This window comes from Schistocerca serialis, chromosome 4 (genome assembly GCF_023864345.2).
Source record: "Schistocerca serialis cubense isolate TAMUIC-IGC-003099 chromosome 4, iqSchSeri2.2, whole genome shotgun sequence".
Lineage (NCBI taxonomy): Eukaryota > Metazoa > Arthropoda > Insecta > Orthoptera > Acrididae > Schistocerca > Schistocerca serialis.
In genome coordinates, this window is record NC_064641.1 from 768,938,062 (window position 1) to 768,951,597 (window position 13,536).

The 13,536-nt window shown below is 35.9% G+C and overlaps 1 protein-coding gene across 2 annotated transcripts in view; it reads left to right on the forward strand.

Annotated features, from left to right (window-relative positions):
* LOC126473321 (mycosubtilin synthase subunit C) overlaps window positions 1-11,266 on the forward strand; it is a 146,012-nt gene extending 134,746 nt beyond the window's left edge. For both annotated transcript variants that reach the window (XM_050100306.1, XM_050100305.1), the window contains exons 11-16: window positions 364-576; window positions 1,006-1,168; window positions 1,954-2,079; window positions 5,533-5,670; window positions 5,839-6,022; window positions 10,548-11,266. In XM_050100306.1, the coding sequence (XP_049956263.1) occupies window positions 364-576; window positions 1,006-1,168; window positions 1,954-2,079; window positions 5,533-5,670; window positions 5,839-6,022; window positions 10,548-10,685 (962 nt within the window). In that variant the 3' untranslated portion in view covers window positions 10,686-11,266. The remainder of the gene's footprint in view (window positions 1-363; window positions 577-1,005; window positions 1,169-1,953; window positions 2,080-5,532; window positions 5,671-5,838; window positions 6,023-10,547) is intronic.
* The last annotated feature ends 2,270 nt before the right edge of the window (window positions 11,267-13,536 follow it).

The following is a 13,536-nucleotide window of genomic DNA, read 5'->3' on the forward strand; positions in this document are numbered from 1 at the left end:
GATAAGAATGTAAAAGCAGTCTTATTTTCCTAATAATTAAAGATATATTGCAAAAAGTTGATAAATTCGCCTGACACTTCAGGACACTTTTTTTTACGCAAGAAATACCGTATTCCGAATTACATGCAATGTAAACAGATATCTGGCTTCTAAAATGAAAGCTTGATTCAGATGTTAGTTGTAAACATGATAAAACTAATTTGGATCAAATTTTGGTAATTATAACATTCACATTTTATCACTATAATGCTGCTGAAGCAAAGTCCCACTTGCTTAGCAAAACAGCAAACTGACTTTTGTCATTTGTGTCAGTACATTCAACAGCAAGATAACTTTTGAAACAATTTTCTTTTTCATTCCCAGGTTCCCAAACTGTCACATCTGAAATTGATTACTCAGGAGTACCAGAGAAACAAATGAATGCAGCAGTAGTGCTTTTTGAAACTGTTGCAGCTGTTCTTGGCAATCCTGTAAATGCAAAGCTGAGTCTTGAATCAAATTTTTATGAAGTGGGTGGAAACTCTTTGAATTCTGTGTACCTTGTAACCAGGCTGAGAGATCGAGGATACATTATTGGTAAGTGAAAATTCAGGTGTATTTCCTATAAACGAGTGATACTATTAATCAAGTTCCAAAATATTTCTTCAGTAATACAGTTAAACATTGCTATGGAGAGCTCATAGAACTATACTGTGTGTCATTCATGTTGGACTGTTTTGACGATAAAAGTTAAAATAAAACAATTCATCTTTCTCAGTGAGGTTACATTTGCATAGTGAGGCAGTGGAGTGAGTCATAATAAAATCCTGTTTCTGCCATTCCACTCACTATTATAGCATAATAAGAAATAAATCTGTTAAAACTTCTTTTTTGTGTGTGTTTATTTAGATATCTCTCTCTCTCTCTCTCTCTCTCTCTCTCTCTCTCTCTCTCTCTCTCTCTCTCTCTCTCTCTCTCTCTCTCTACTACACAATAAGTGATACTAAAAATCCTTTATTTCTGAAGGTATATCTGACTTCATTTCTGCCAAGAGCTTTGCAGAAGTGCTAGACCGTATGTCTCCAGAGGATGAAAGCACTAACTCGACTACTTTGGCTACTAAGTCCACTGCACTGTCAAGATACAGATCAAGAATGCTTGCAAATCCATACAAAGCCGATGTTGCCAGGTTAGTGGAGCATTTGTAAGAGATGAAAGGAATATTAAAATTGAATGATGCATAATCATCATAGTATTGACAGGCCTGGATAATTTTTCTATGTAAAACTTGAACCCCAAACTTGAGAAACCAGTTCATTATTTCTTTTAAATTTTTATAAAATGACTGGAAACAAGAGTGAGTGAAGCATGAGTGTTAGGTTTATAACTTAATGCATATCAAAGAGAGGAAGAGGAAAACAATGAATGAATGGGTTATAAAAGAACATTCCTGTAAGAAACTTTTTCCCATACTATAGAGTTTAGATTTTATGGTAGACAATAAGCTTCTAAAAAGTACCTCAGCAACTATATTAGCCATATTATTAACATATTTTCCATGGTCTGTGTTACATACTCCATAATGCACCCTGAAGCAAAATGTGATATTTGCACACACAAGAATCAATTTTGAAACTGCTCAGATCTTTCTCAACACTTTTTCTCGTAATCGTACTGTTCTTCTTACCATTAAGACAATGAAAAAATTCTCATTCAAAATTTAAGTTCCTGATCCTACTAGTGTGTGCTGATTGCACGTAATTTCCTTTTTTCCCCTTTTGTCAGACATTTTTCTGTTTTCATAAATTATGCCATACCTAATGTTTCCAACTTAATGAGCAATTTATACTTTCTCATTTGTAATTTGGTAAGCTTTTGTTATCCATGGATTTGAAATAATTTGTATTTTACCATTTTTTCTATATTGTATTATTTATGGTGTGAAAGATTCTTCATGTCTGCTTTCCATTTTAGGATGGTCACTGACAGTTTCTATGAAAAAGCTGACTTGGAGCAGTGGCTAGTACCACGCATTCCCAGAAGTGATTATGAGAATCTAGTTGACGCTTTGTGGCAACCACTTGTAGAAAAGAACTACAGGTATGTGTTTCATTAGATTCAATAAGTTATTTCTTTCACCTCTAGAAAGTATAATGTAATTTGAGAGATAAAAAAATCTACTCACTGAGTACGGGCAGGGGTACACGTATAAAACGTATTAAGTGTGCAAGGAGAGGGTTCCTTCTTATAATGTCCGGTATGTCTCCCCCGACTAGGGACACCAGGTGACCTTTCCAAACTGGACCCCTTTTCCTAAATCTCTCAAATCCTTTTCCTTCACCTCTCCTCCTGCCCCTTCAACCCTTCTATCAGGAGCTGCCACTGGCTCTGAAAGCTTGCTTACATAATACCTTTTATATACATTCCCCTGCTGCCACTTAATGAGTAGACTTTTATCTATCCAAGTACATTATACTTTCACAAATTCATTTTTTCTCCTTTGGGACGACAGATTAGAACATTTTATTTTATACAGTGCATACTAAACTATCCATTATGATCAAAACAGATACTTAGTAGCTAACACACTGGACTACCATTCAGGAGAAGCAACATTCAAAGCCCCCATCTGCCAGTTGAGATTTATGTTGGACTTGGTGTCCTTTAAATCACTTATAGTGAAAGCCAAAATGGTTTATTTGATAATTGGACAATTTCCTTTCTCACCATGTTTCAGTCAAAGCTGATTCAGTTTCTATTAATCTCATTATCAATAGTGTCTAAATTCTAATCTTTTGTTCCTCATGAAATGAATCCACTAACATAATAGAAAACTTATACAAAAGTATGGGCATTTATAGGATTTTTTCACATATGTTGTTACTTTATGAGAAATCCAAAGTCATAAAATAACTAAGACCAAAACAAGTGTACATAGTACACTGTGAAGTTTCAAAAATTGTTCTTGTGAAAAATAATTCGTAGTTAAAGGACATGTGAATGTTGACAGCACTACGCAGGAGCTGCTGTTGTTGGTGCTTCAGTTACTACTCCCAACACAACCACCTAAAACTATTAAAACTACCACTATTGCCAACACCATAGACTCTGCTCAGACTGCATAATTCATTATGATAAATGTCATAGAAATCATTCTCATTATTGAGAAATATGGCAGTATTCAAAGAACTGAAATCACAGTCAGGAGAAATGGATTGGTACCCTGTCAAGTTGTATAGATTTTCTGTTGCGTACAAAATAATTCGTGTGAATCTAGTAATTGTTTCTTTGATAAGCTTATGAGCAATTTCTCCTCAAATACTTCTCCAGCATATCTAGTGCCCCAACATGGCATTGAATTTCAGCTCAACTTAACAGATGAGTTAATAAGGAAGAAACAGAGAGAACGTAATGTGGCAAACAAAATATAAGGATGATTGTTTATGTGGCTATTGTCCCTGTTTCTCCAGTAAACAGGGACTTAAAAACATTAATATGAGAAAAGAGCAGTGCTGCCTTTACCATACGGAGAATTAGGTTGGTTTGAGAGCCAAAATTTTGAGAGAATCTGTAAAATTTTGGGTGTAAAAGACAAATGTCAACAAACTGGGATTCACATCTATTTACGTTGTCGACAGATTGCCTCCTGAGCAGCTTCACGTACTTTTTCTCCCACTTTTCTCCCACTTTTCTACCACACATACACCAATTAAGTGCAACCCCACTCAACAATTACATACACCGATTGACAATCCTCTGATAGTAGCAGCTATGCCTGTGCCACTCACCGTTATGAGAGGTGATATCCTCAGCCTTTGTTAATCTGTCTTTTTTTCCATTTTTCTTACAATTAAATTGTATTATCCATCTAAACAACACAATAGTTAAATTTAGAACAATTTTTTTTTTTTTGTGGGGGTGGGAATATAGTGGGATCACAATGAGTAATGAAGGATTCCACAAATCATATTCCTGATCTATGGGTTGAACATACATAGTGCTGTCTGTGGAACAGACGCAGGAACACGTTTCATAGTTAAAGCCTGTGGAACACAAAATCTGTCAAATTTTGTCATTCTTGTCTCGTGCAGTCTCATGCAGCCTTTGTGCAAGGCGTTGTGTGTATCTACATAGGTTATTCTTCTCAATTGCCACATTTAAAATTTATATCTACCAGATGCTATGATGAAAAAGTTTTCCTTTTGCTTTAAAATTTGCTGTAACTTTGACTTAACATTTCTCAATAATTTTCTAAATAATGATTAAGTAATAATTTATCTGCATGGGTTACATTGTATAAAAATTGTTTTCTGAAAAATAGTTTAAATTATACGTGTAATAAATGTGAAATGCACATACATATCGTCTCACTATGTCAGTGTTCCTATGGCTATATGATGGACTAATTTGTTCCAGCAGCAAATAATATTCTCTAGTTTCATCAACAACACAAATTACTAATTAGCTGGCACTGAAAGAACTTAAAAGCATGATATCTGAATGCATTTCTAATATTCACATGCATCATAAACCATTTTAACATACTTTACTGTATTGAGGCATACAAGTTTAACTATACTGCTCTTTATTCATATGATATAACTAATAACTTCTCCTTATTCCTCCCATTTTTCATTTTTTTCTTCCTTGGTTGTAACTACACAGTTAGTTCCTTATCTCCATCACTCCCATTTCATTTTTTGGCACTTCTGCTTTTCACATGCTACTTCACATCACCCACTTTCAGGGTTTTTCCTCATGTCACCATTCTATCCCTAACCAGTGAACAGCATCACTATACCCTGTATCTGGCAAGTTTCATTTTGTTTGGAATGTTCATTATAAGCCATTCAATACATTAAGACATTGGCCTTGTCAACATGTAAGATACAGTTAATAAATTTCAAACATCTTTATAAGTAATGAAAAGTATGATAACAAGAGCAAAATGCCAATTTTTAACATCTATGCTAACGGTATTGCTGAAAAGAATATATGGTACCTACAACATGTACTAAGTAACTAGCAAGTACTTAGCTTCAGGATACGAAATTCTAAATACTGCTGGTAGTCACATATGAAAATAGAAAACTGTCCTTTGTTCAGAGAAGAAAGAGGAACAGACTGGAGAAGGTTAGAGAGAATAGATAGGTCACTCTGACCCAAGACTTGGAGGGAATTTAATACTATTATTCTAGTAATTAAGCATTACAGCAATAGACAACATGGCGACAAAGAATCTGCCCCCTCCTCCTCCTTTCTAAGCTTCTCCAAACTATACCTCTTTCCCTCCTGAGTAAGAAAATAAGTTCTGCTGGGGCATATGATAGCTTTTTCTAACTTTCATTTGTGTCTGTCAGCAGTACCCAGAATTTTAATTCCTGAAGGTAAGTGTTAGGATGGTTGACTATCTCCTTGTAATACTATAGTTTTATCAACTGAACTTTCCTTTTAGTACTAAAATATGTTTACTCACATTAAAATTTGAAACATATTTCATTTTCAAAGCAAATTTAAAGTTTAAATCATGACAGTACCAAAATTATGTTGCAGTTTCATTGTTGAAAATGAAAACGGTGAACCAGTTGGAGTAGCATTTAACTTTGATGCACATGACGAACCACCTGTTGAAATACATAGTGACCTCATTATTGTATTTGATTTTCTGGAATATTTGGAAGGGCCACTGAGGTAAGAATGAAAATTATGAACAATATTTGTCATAAATTCATTAAAGTAATTTCCAAAATACAAAATAAAAAAATCTTATGTCACCAAGTGACCAACACATTTAGTTTTCATTTAGTTCAATCATACATATCTCTTTGCAAATAAAATAATAATTTTTTCTCTACCTAGGGATCGACAACTACCACAAGGTAAGGGTCAAGTACTGCACAGTTTCATGATGGCCACAAATCATTCCTTGAGCTATCAACAAAATGTTGAAGTCATACAATTTATGGAAGAGGAAGTTATGAGACTAGCCAGGAACAGAGGATTTGCTGGAGTATTTACAACCAACACAAGTCCACTAACACAGGTAACAAAAAGCTGTTCTTATGTAGTAACAGTTAAGATAGCATTGGCACATGTTACATATATAACTTGAGGTACAAAATCTTACTTTATAGGAACCTACATAACATGCTAAATACTGCATTTAAGCAACTAAATAAATCCAGACAAACTAAATAAGATGATTAAGGCAACAGCTGCAGATCTGCTTATCTAGATTTTGGCAACAACTGTTGTAATTTAGCATATCAGTGTAGTTTATGTAGACAAGAGAGTTGTGTGAAATGTTCATATGCAAAAATAGAAAAGGAAAACTGGAAAGATTAGCATATAATTGTACAAAAATGAGAAAGAGGCTAAAATGAACATGTACGCCCAGAAACAATGGAATCTGAAGATGATCATGTGATAATCAAAATGGGTCACCATTAATAAATATGCTATGTTGTCTAGACTGTGACAGTTAAATTGAAAGTCAGTAGAAAAGTCAGCACATATGTTGAAGGAATAGCCTAATGTGCTTCATTGATTTACAGGCATTGTGTTGAATGATGTTGTGTAAATGGCACAGTATTTCCCCAAGGTAACTGCCTATTACCTGCATGTGCAACTCAGAAATACCTAGATACTAGCTGTGGACCTCAACAGACATGCATGGCAAGGTGTTGGTGTCTTTCTTACCTATCCTGGCTTCAATTCCCCAACTGTGTTAACTTGTTGCACTCATTTGTCTGAGGCCATTGATGCCTTAGTGTTGTTAGTGTCAGTTCCCATGCACTGCTGAGTTGAAATTTCATGTCCCTGTTTGATAAGTCATTATATATATATCTAAACTGACTGCTTCTTAAATGGTTCAAATGGCTCTGAGCATTATGTGACTTAACTTCTGAGGTCATCAGTCGCCTAGAACTTAGAACTAATTAAACCTAACTAACCTAAGGACATCACACACATCCATGCCTGAGGCAGGATTCGAATGTGTGACCGTTGCGGTCGCTCGGTTCCAGACTGTAGCGCCTAGAACTGCAGGGCCACTCCGGCCGATGCTTCTTAAATGCTGGAAGTGTAGAATGTAGAGGCAAATGAGAGGATCTTGGTCTCTTCGTACTTCATGACATGACTCATATCAAGACAGTATTCAGCAGCAAAAAGATATTTTTTTCTGGCTGATCCAAGAAGCAGTTGAAATACATATTGCTAAAGACGTAACAGAGACATGGGATTTAAACTCGGCAACATGCGGGAACCAGCATTGTGACAGAAAGTTGGCTTTTGCACCAGACAATTGAAAGTAATGAGTTGACAGACGATGCATCGAAGCCAGGACTGTAAAGCTGGTCACAAACACCTCACTCGCACATGTTTCGGGGTCCTCAGCTGGTGTCTCAGGTGTCTTGTACTATGTATGTGTAGTCTGTGGTCTGTTTCTCCAGCAAATGGCTCGATTATATCCCTGCCTTTTCTGGCAAACCAGTGCACAACTTGGTGAGCCACAGCAGCAAACATTGCACCTTATGATAATGGACAGCTGTCACATGGAAATATTATGCAGTTTACAAATCACCGACATAGGCAATAAACGTCAACCATTCAGGCAGTTACTATGTCAGAAAAGCTTCAAACAGCACATAAAAACTGTAAGCTTTATGCATTAATTTGGAGGAAGCGACAAGGTCGAATGAACTGGAAAGACAAACTGGGTGAAGCAAATAAAAGTTCATTCCAAATATTTTCTAAACCTCTCTGAAGGGTAGGGAAACTGTCTTAATTGCAACAGATAAATGTACCAGAAGTTGGAGAAAGAAATATGTGAACTGAAATGACAGCTGTCCTGAATAGTGTTACAAAACAAATTTTAAATTGTGTGTAATTGTGGAGACATTAGTAACAAGCAACTGAGGTGGCAATCTTTCACTGTTTGTTCAGAGTAATCTTTGACCAGCCATGTTCCATTAGCCCAGCATACACTCCGTAAAGACTAAAACAGCTCTGTCTCATTAACTATCCTAATCCTGTTGGTGGATCATAATTTCCATTAAAATTCATTCTATAACAAGTACTGGCCCCACAGCATCATGAAAGGATTTTAGTGGAATTTCTAAGTAGTGGAGAAGAGTTAGTGTCAAGCAGTATCTGTGAAATTGTTAGATGGCTGATCTGCTAAAAGTAATACCTATTGAAATGAGGTCTCAGTGAAGTTTGGGTCTAGAACACAGTTTCATAATATTTAACCTGTAATAAGAATGTCAACTGATATCTGACACAACTTTCATTCTAGTTTCAAACCAGTGAAATCAGATGTTCCACTAAATGATTGCAAACATTCGACTATGCCTGTGTCTCTATATCTGCCATTATTTTAGTACAGAAAGTAACGGCAAAAAGAGAACACAGCTTGATAGATGTTAGACCCATACCTGATTCAAAATCAAAGCCAGAGTACTCATGTGATTTGTAATATACTTCAGATGTAAATTTTGCCTGTATATATAATGGTATTTCTCTTCGCATAAAATGCATTTGTAAGTTATTGAGCTTTGAGAAATCTCCTTTTTCTGAAGATAGTGAAACGAGAATAGATATGCACAAATTTAAATGCTTGTATTATATAGCAAGCCTTGACATATAACACAAAAGCTGTAGGAAGTGACAGAACAAAAAAAAATTTACTTTGGTGTGAGCCTCATCAGTTATTCCCCAGTGACCATGGCATCCCTTCCATGCTAAACTCTCTTGTCTTAAGCAAATGTCTTGTTTGAAGTTTCCTCTTTATTGACATTTACAGTTACTGCTTGTTAATAGGAACCTGATTGCTTGTGATCTTATTTTGGCTCTTTAAAGCTTTAAACAGCAGAATGTTTCTGGTGAGAAGCAGCAGTATTTTCCTCACCTCTGATTTAAGATGTATCACAACATTACTTTTCTTTTCCCACCATTCAATAGTTACAAAAGCTACACAATATTGATTTTTGATCTTTTGTTGGACATCATAGTCACTTGACCCATTCTTGGCAATGATACAGACAGCACCAACAGGTTATACACAGTAAAAGCATAACCAAAAGTAATTCTAATCGCACCTTGGAGAAATACTTTCATGTAGTCGAAATATGTTGACAGTTTTTGTATTCCAGTAACTAGAGTGCAGAATGTGGGCACTATAAACTGGCAGGTTGCCATGGCTGTAAACAAACTGGAATCGAACTACATGGGCAGAGGAGCAGTGTGGGGAAACAAACCCCACTTCCCTCTTGCACTACAGCCACCGTACACTCAAGTTTTCTTTTTCTGTCAAAGCAGAACAGACGCATGGTCTCATGGATCACCAAGCCTTTCTACTGATGTGAGGATCCTTATCAAACTGTGATGGACCAGGACTGGTCTCTCCACTCATTTCAACATAAGAAAGGAAAAACGAGTGACATGCAGCAAAAATTATTCTGTAATTGCTACTATGCAATTGCTTGCTCAGGTTGGCAGTTTCATTAATGAGGTAGTTCAAACAAACGTCTACTGGTATTTGACCAAATCACAGCTTGAAACACCCTCCATCCAAAACTGTCATATTAAGAACTTCAGCTAGCAGACATAAGTATTTCTTTGTTCTAAGATGCTAGGTGCCAGGGTTGGATCTCGCACTTCATTAGCCGTGTGTATATTGTACAGGCTATTAAACTGGCCATAACTGGTATGGCACCAAGGAGTCAAGCACACTGATACATCTTTTCATTCACACATTTTTTATTTTCAAACAGTTTCCTATGCACATTCTTTCCAATTGAGCTTTAATAGATGATGTGCAATAAGAGTTACGAAAAACTGGGGGGGGGGGGGGGGGGAAATTTTGGTATTTAATGTACTATGTCTGATAAAATAGTTCATCTGCTATAAAATAGCATTTATTAAGTGATTATCCATCTTTCCTTCTATATTCACATTTGTCCCAAAATGCAAATTTTTAAACTCTACTCGTTAATAATACATACTTTAAGTTGGTTTTTCCTGTTTTCATTCTATATAACTTCCTGTTTTAAATGATTTGTTAATTTACAGTTTGCCATTTCATTTTATGTCATTTAACTTTCTCCCTTGATCTATCGTGGTTTACTCTGACTTCTGTTAACATTTTCTTCCTTGCATGGCACCTGACTCACTGATTCCAGTTTATTTGTTGGTCTATATTTTGAATATATTTAAAGCATCTCATTGTTTCCTACTGAATTCCATATTCCAGCACTTTATCTACACTTACAAGCTGAATTCCAAGCAATTTTTCTTTCTCAATTGTGTACACATTATATTACTTTCACCTGAAAGGACAAATGATCTCTCACTGTTTTTTGATTTTGTGTATAATGTGATAATGTTCTCATCATTTGGAGAACTTTTTGAAGCCATCACTCTCAATGCTCTGCATCTTCTGAGTTTTAAATGGGCATTTGAACTATTATTATTGGTGATAGCATATGGTTGGATGCCATATGAATGTAATTACAAATTTTGGCTCATTTGTAGCTGTGAAATCTAAATAATGAACCTTATTGTTTCAGCAACTTGGAACTGATGTGTATGATTACAAAGTCCTACTCGACTATCAGGTAAACACTTATGTGGCCCCTGATGGGTCAAAACCATTTGGAGAGGCTCCTGACTGGCAAAGGGCTGTCTGCTCTTGGAGACCTGTTTGAGGAGCAGGGTAACAACTGCAGTTTTTGAACAAAGCTTCAGAACTTGCACAAAAAGACTGCACTGTGCATCATCATCATCATTTGTAAATTACTCCTGCTCCATAATGTACATACAATAAAATATTAGCAGTGATGAAGCAGTATGCTGTAGACATTAGACAAATTGACAAAGGTACTAATTAAATGTATCCTGCACAGATGTATACACACTTCTTTTGAAAATCTTCAGTAGTTTTTTAAATGTGTTACAAAATTGTGTGACAAAGTATCTGTAAGTACAAGTTAAGAACTTCAAGATGTCTGTAATTTCAGTGCCTTATTTCTGCTAATATTTATCTCAGTGTAAATACTCAGTATTTATTTAAATAGTATTATGTGACTGACTGAGTTGCTTGCAGTGTACATGTAACACCATAAGAGAAAACAATTAGACAAGAACAAAATGCTTTTCAAAGTGACCATAGTGCACTTAAATGCTGTACAGTAATATGTGATACGACTCTCAGCAAATGATGGAAATAAGCAAATAGTTCACTATTTTATACTTGAACTGTAATGTAAATAAAATATTTTCAAGTAAAGGTATACACTTTTATTAGCAATGCTTTCCCCTGTGAAAAAGTGTTTATTTCAAGCCAAGATATAATACAAAACTTCTCTCTTAGTTAAGAAATAGCTTCTTAACTGACTGCTGACAGTCTGAACCTTTCTAACAAAGTAAGTATACACATTGTGTGAATCCAGAGTTAAGAAATGTATTGTTTGGGTGAAAAATACTCAATTCTACTTTAACTCAGTTAAGTACCTTGTATAAAAATGTCAGCATTCTGTATAATCAATCTCTCTCTCTCTCTCTCTCTCTCTCTCTCTCTCTCTCTCTCTCTCTCTCTCTCTCTCTCTCTCTCTCTCTCTCTCTCTCTCACACACCCCCCCCCCCACCACCTCCAATCTCCCACTGCTTCCTCTCCCTCTCATGTGCCCTTTATATCACTGTGAGTGACTGGTGGTTTTCATTCCTGTTTTGTGTGTATGTCAATGACTCAGCACTAGTGGTAGTCAATGAGTAATCTCCTTTACTCCAAAATTATTTACATTATGCCAGAATTTCCCCCACCACTTTTACATAAGAATAATGTATCATCTTCGGTGAAAACCGGTACCAAAATGGGGAAATGTAACACATCATTTGCAGCTGCAGTGCATAGACACAAGTAATATTAGAGTGTAGCTTTATCCTTCAAGTTTTTACACTCTTTCTAGTGTAAGTACACTCCCTCTCACATGCAAACACACAAATATGTGAACACTTGGCCTTGTGGTCACTACAGCTAAACATCCCGGGGTGAAATAGTGTTTCAAATTCAGGGGTTCGGAGGGTAGTTGCATTGTGCCATTCAGTTTTGTAATAGGCCATAACTGTGGGTGGTAGAGAAGAAGAAAGAAGTGGAAATAGAATGAATGCAAAATGGGAAATTAGCTGTAAATAAGAATAGGAAGACTGTGACAAATGTATGACAAGAAGTTGTGTTACATGAATGGAAGAGAGCCAAACGAGCGTCATCACAGTAATGGAAATTAACTGTTTTGACTTGCTAAAGGAATAGTCAGGTTTTCAGCACCATACTGACTAAGTAAATATTTCTGATTTGTCAAGACAGAAATGAGGATGACACCACTTCCAGCAGAACATTGCACATGCATACTGCTCACATAACCCAAAACACACTGAGATGTTTGTCAGCTCCCCTGGACAACATGGTAATGGTACTTTTCCCCAGTTTATCATGTGCGGAATATTTTGTTGCAGTATTCAGATTGATTACATTACTAGCAACATCAAAATACCAAGCAGGTATTTTTTTCAGGAAATGAAAAAATCTCAAATATTATGTAATGTTTGTTTCCCCACTAATAACAGTTTTATTTGACCATAAATACAAATGTAACTAGTACTGGAAAAGAAAACTTTCAAATTAAATACAGAAAAAGAAAAAGTTAAATGTATTAAAATTTAATTACAACTGTCTTTTTAAAGTGGCTCACCAACATATGTTTCTGTTAAAATATGGTATTTCGTATCCATATAAAGAAGCATAGATAAAAGATCTTTCTTTTTTGGCAGTTGGTTTAGGTGATGGATTTAACTGAGGAAAATCCTCCACACAGGTCACATTTTGCATTGTATACCATTTCTTGAAGATACAGTAAGCATTCCATTCCTCAATTTCACTGAAGGTTTTATTGACCAGAATTTCGTTGGAATGCTCACTGTAATTCAAGAGTGGGGTCAACTTGAATTTGCATGTACTGGTGTGCAGATCTGCTAGAGCACCCACATCAAAAAGTCTAGAAATAACCTCTTTTTATTCATTCTCCTTATGTTTGTACTTATATTTGTATGTTACCTGCAGTAAAAAATACGGGGTGTATGTAAAGTCTGAGAACACTTTAAATTACTTATTGCACAAGAACTAAACATTTTACAGATTATACATATGTCATTTTGAAGAGAGACCCTGAAAGATTTGATTTTTTTTTTTTTTTTTTTTTTCCGTGTGTACCGCCACAGCGTAGCTGGGCAATTTGCCCATAGTCAACTCCTTTCAAATGTCTCTCATACGTGCTCCGGGACGTCCACTTCTCTTTGCCGGGCACAAGCAACCTGTCATAACGAATTTGTTGTGCCACTGGTAAATGGCCTTCCTCGTTGGTCGCTTCCTACCATATTTGGTTCTAAACATCCATTGAAAAGCTGGAACACACTTGTTTTTGTCGAACTCAAACACACACAAAGCTTGCTCCACACCTGAACTCGCCACGTTTGCGACTAGTGCTGACTATCGGCAAATTA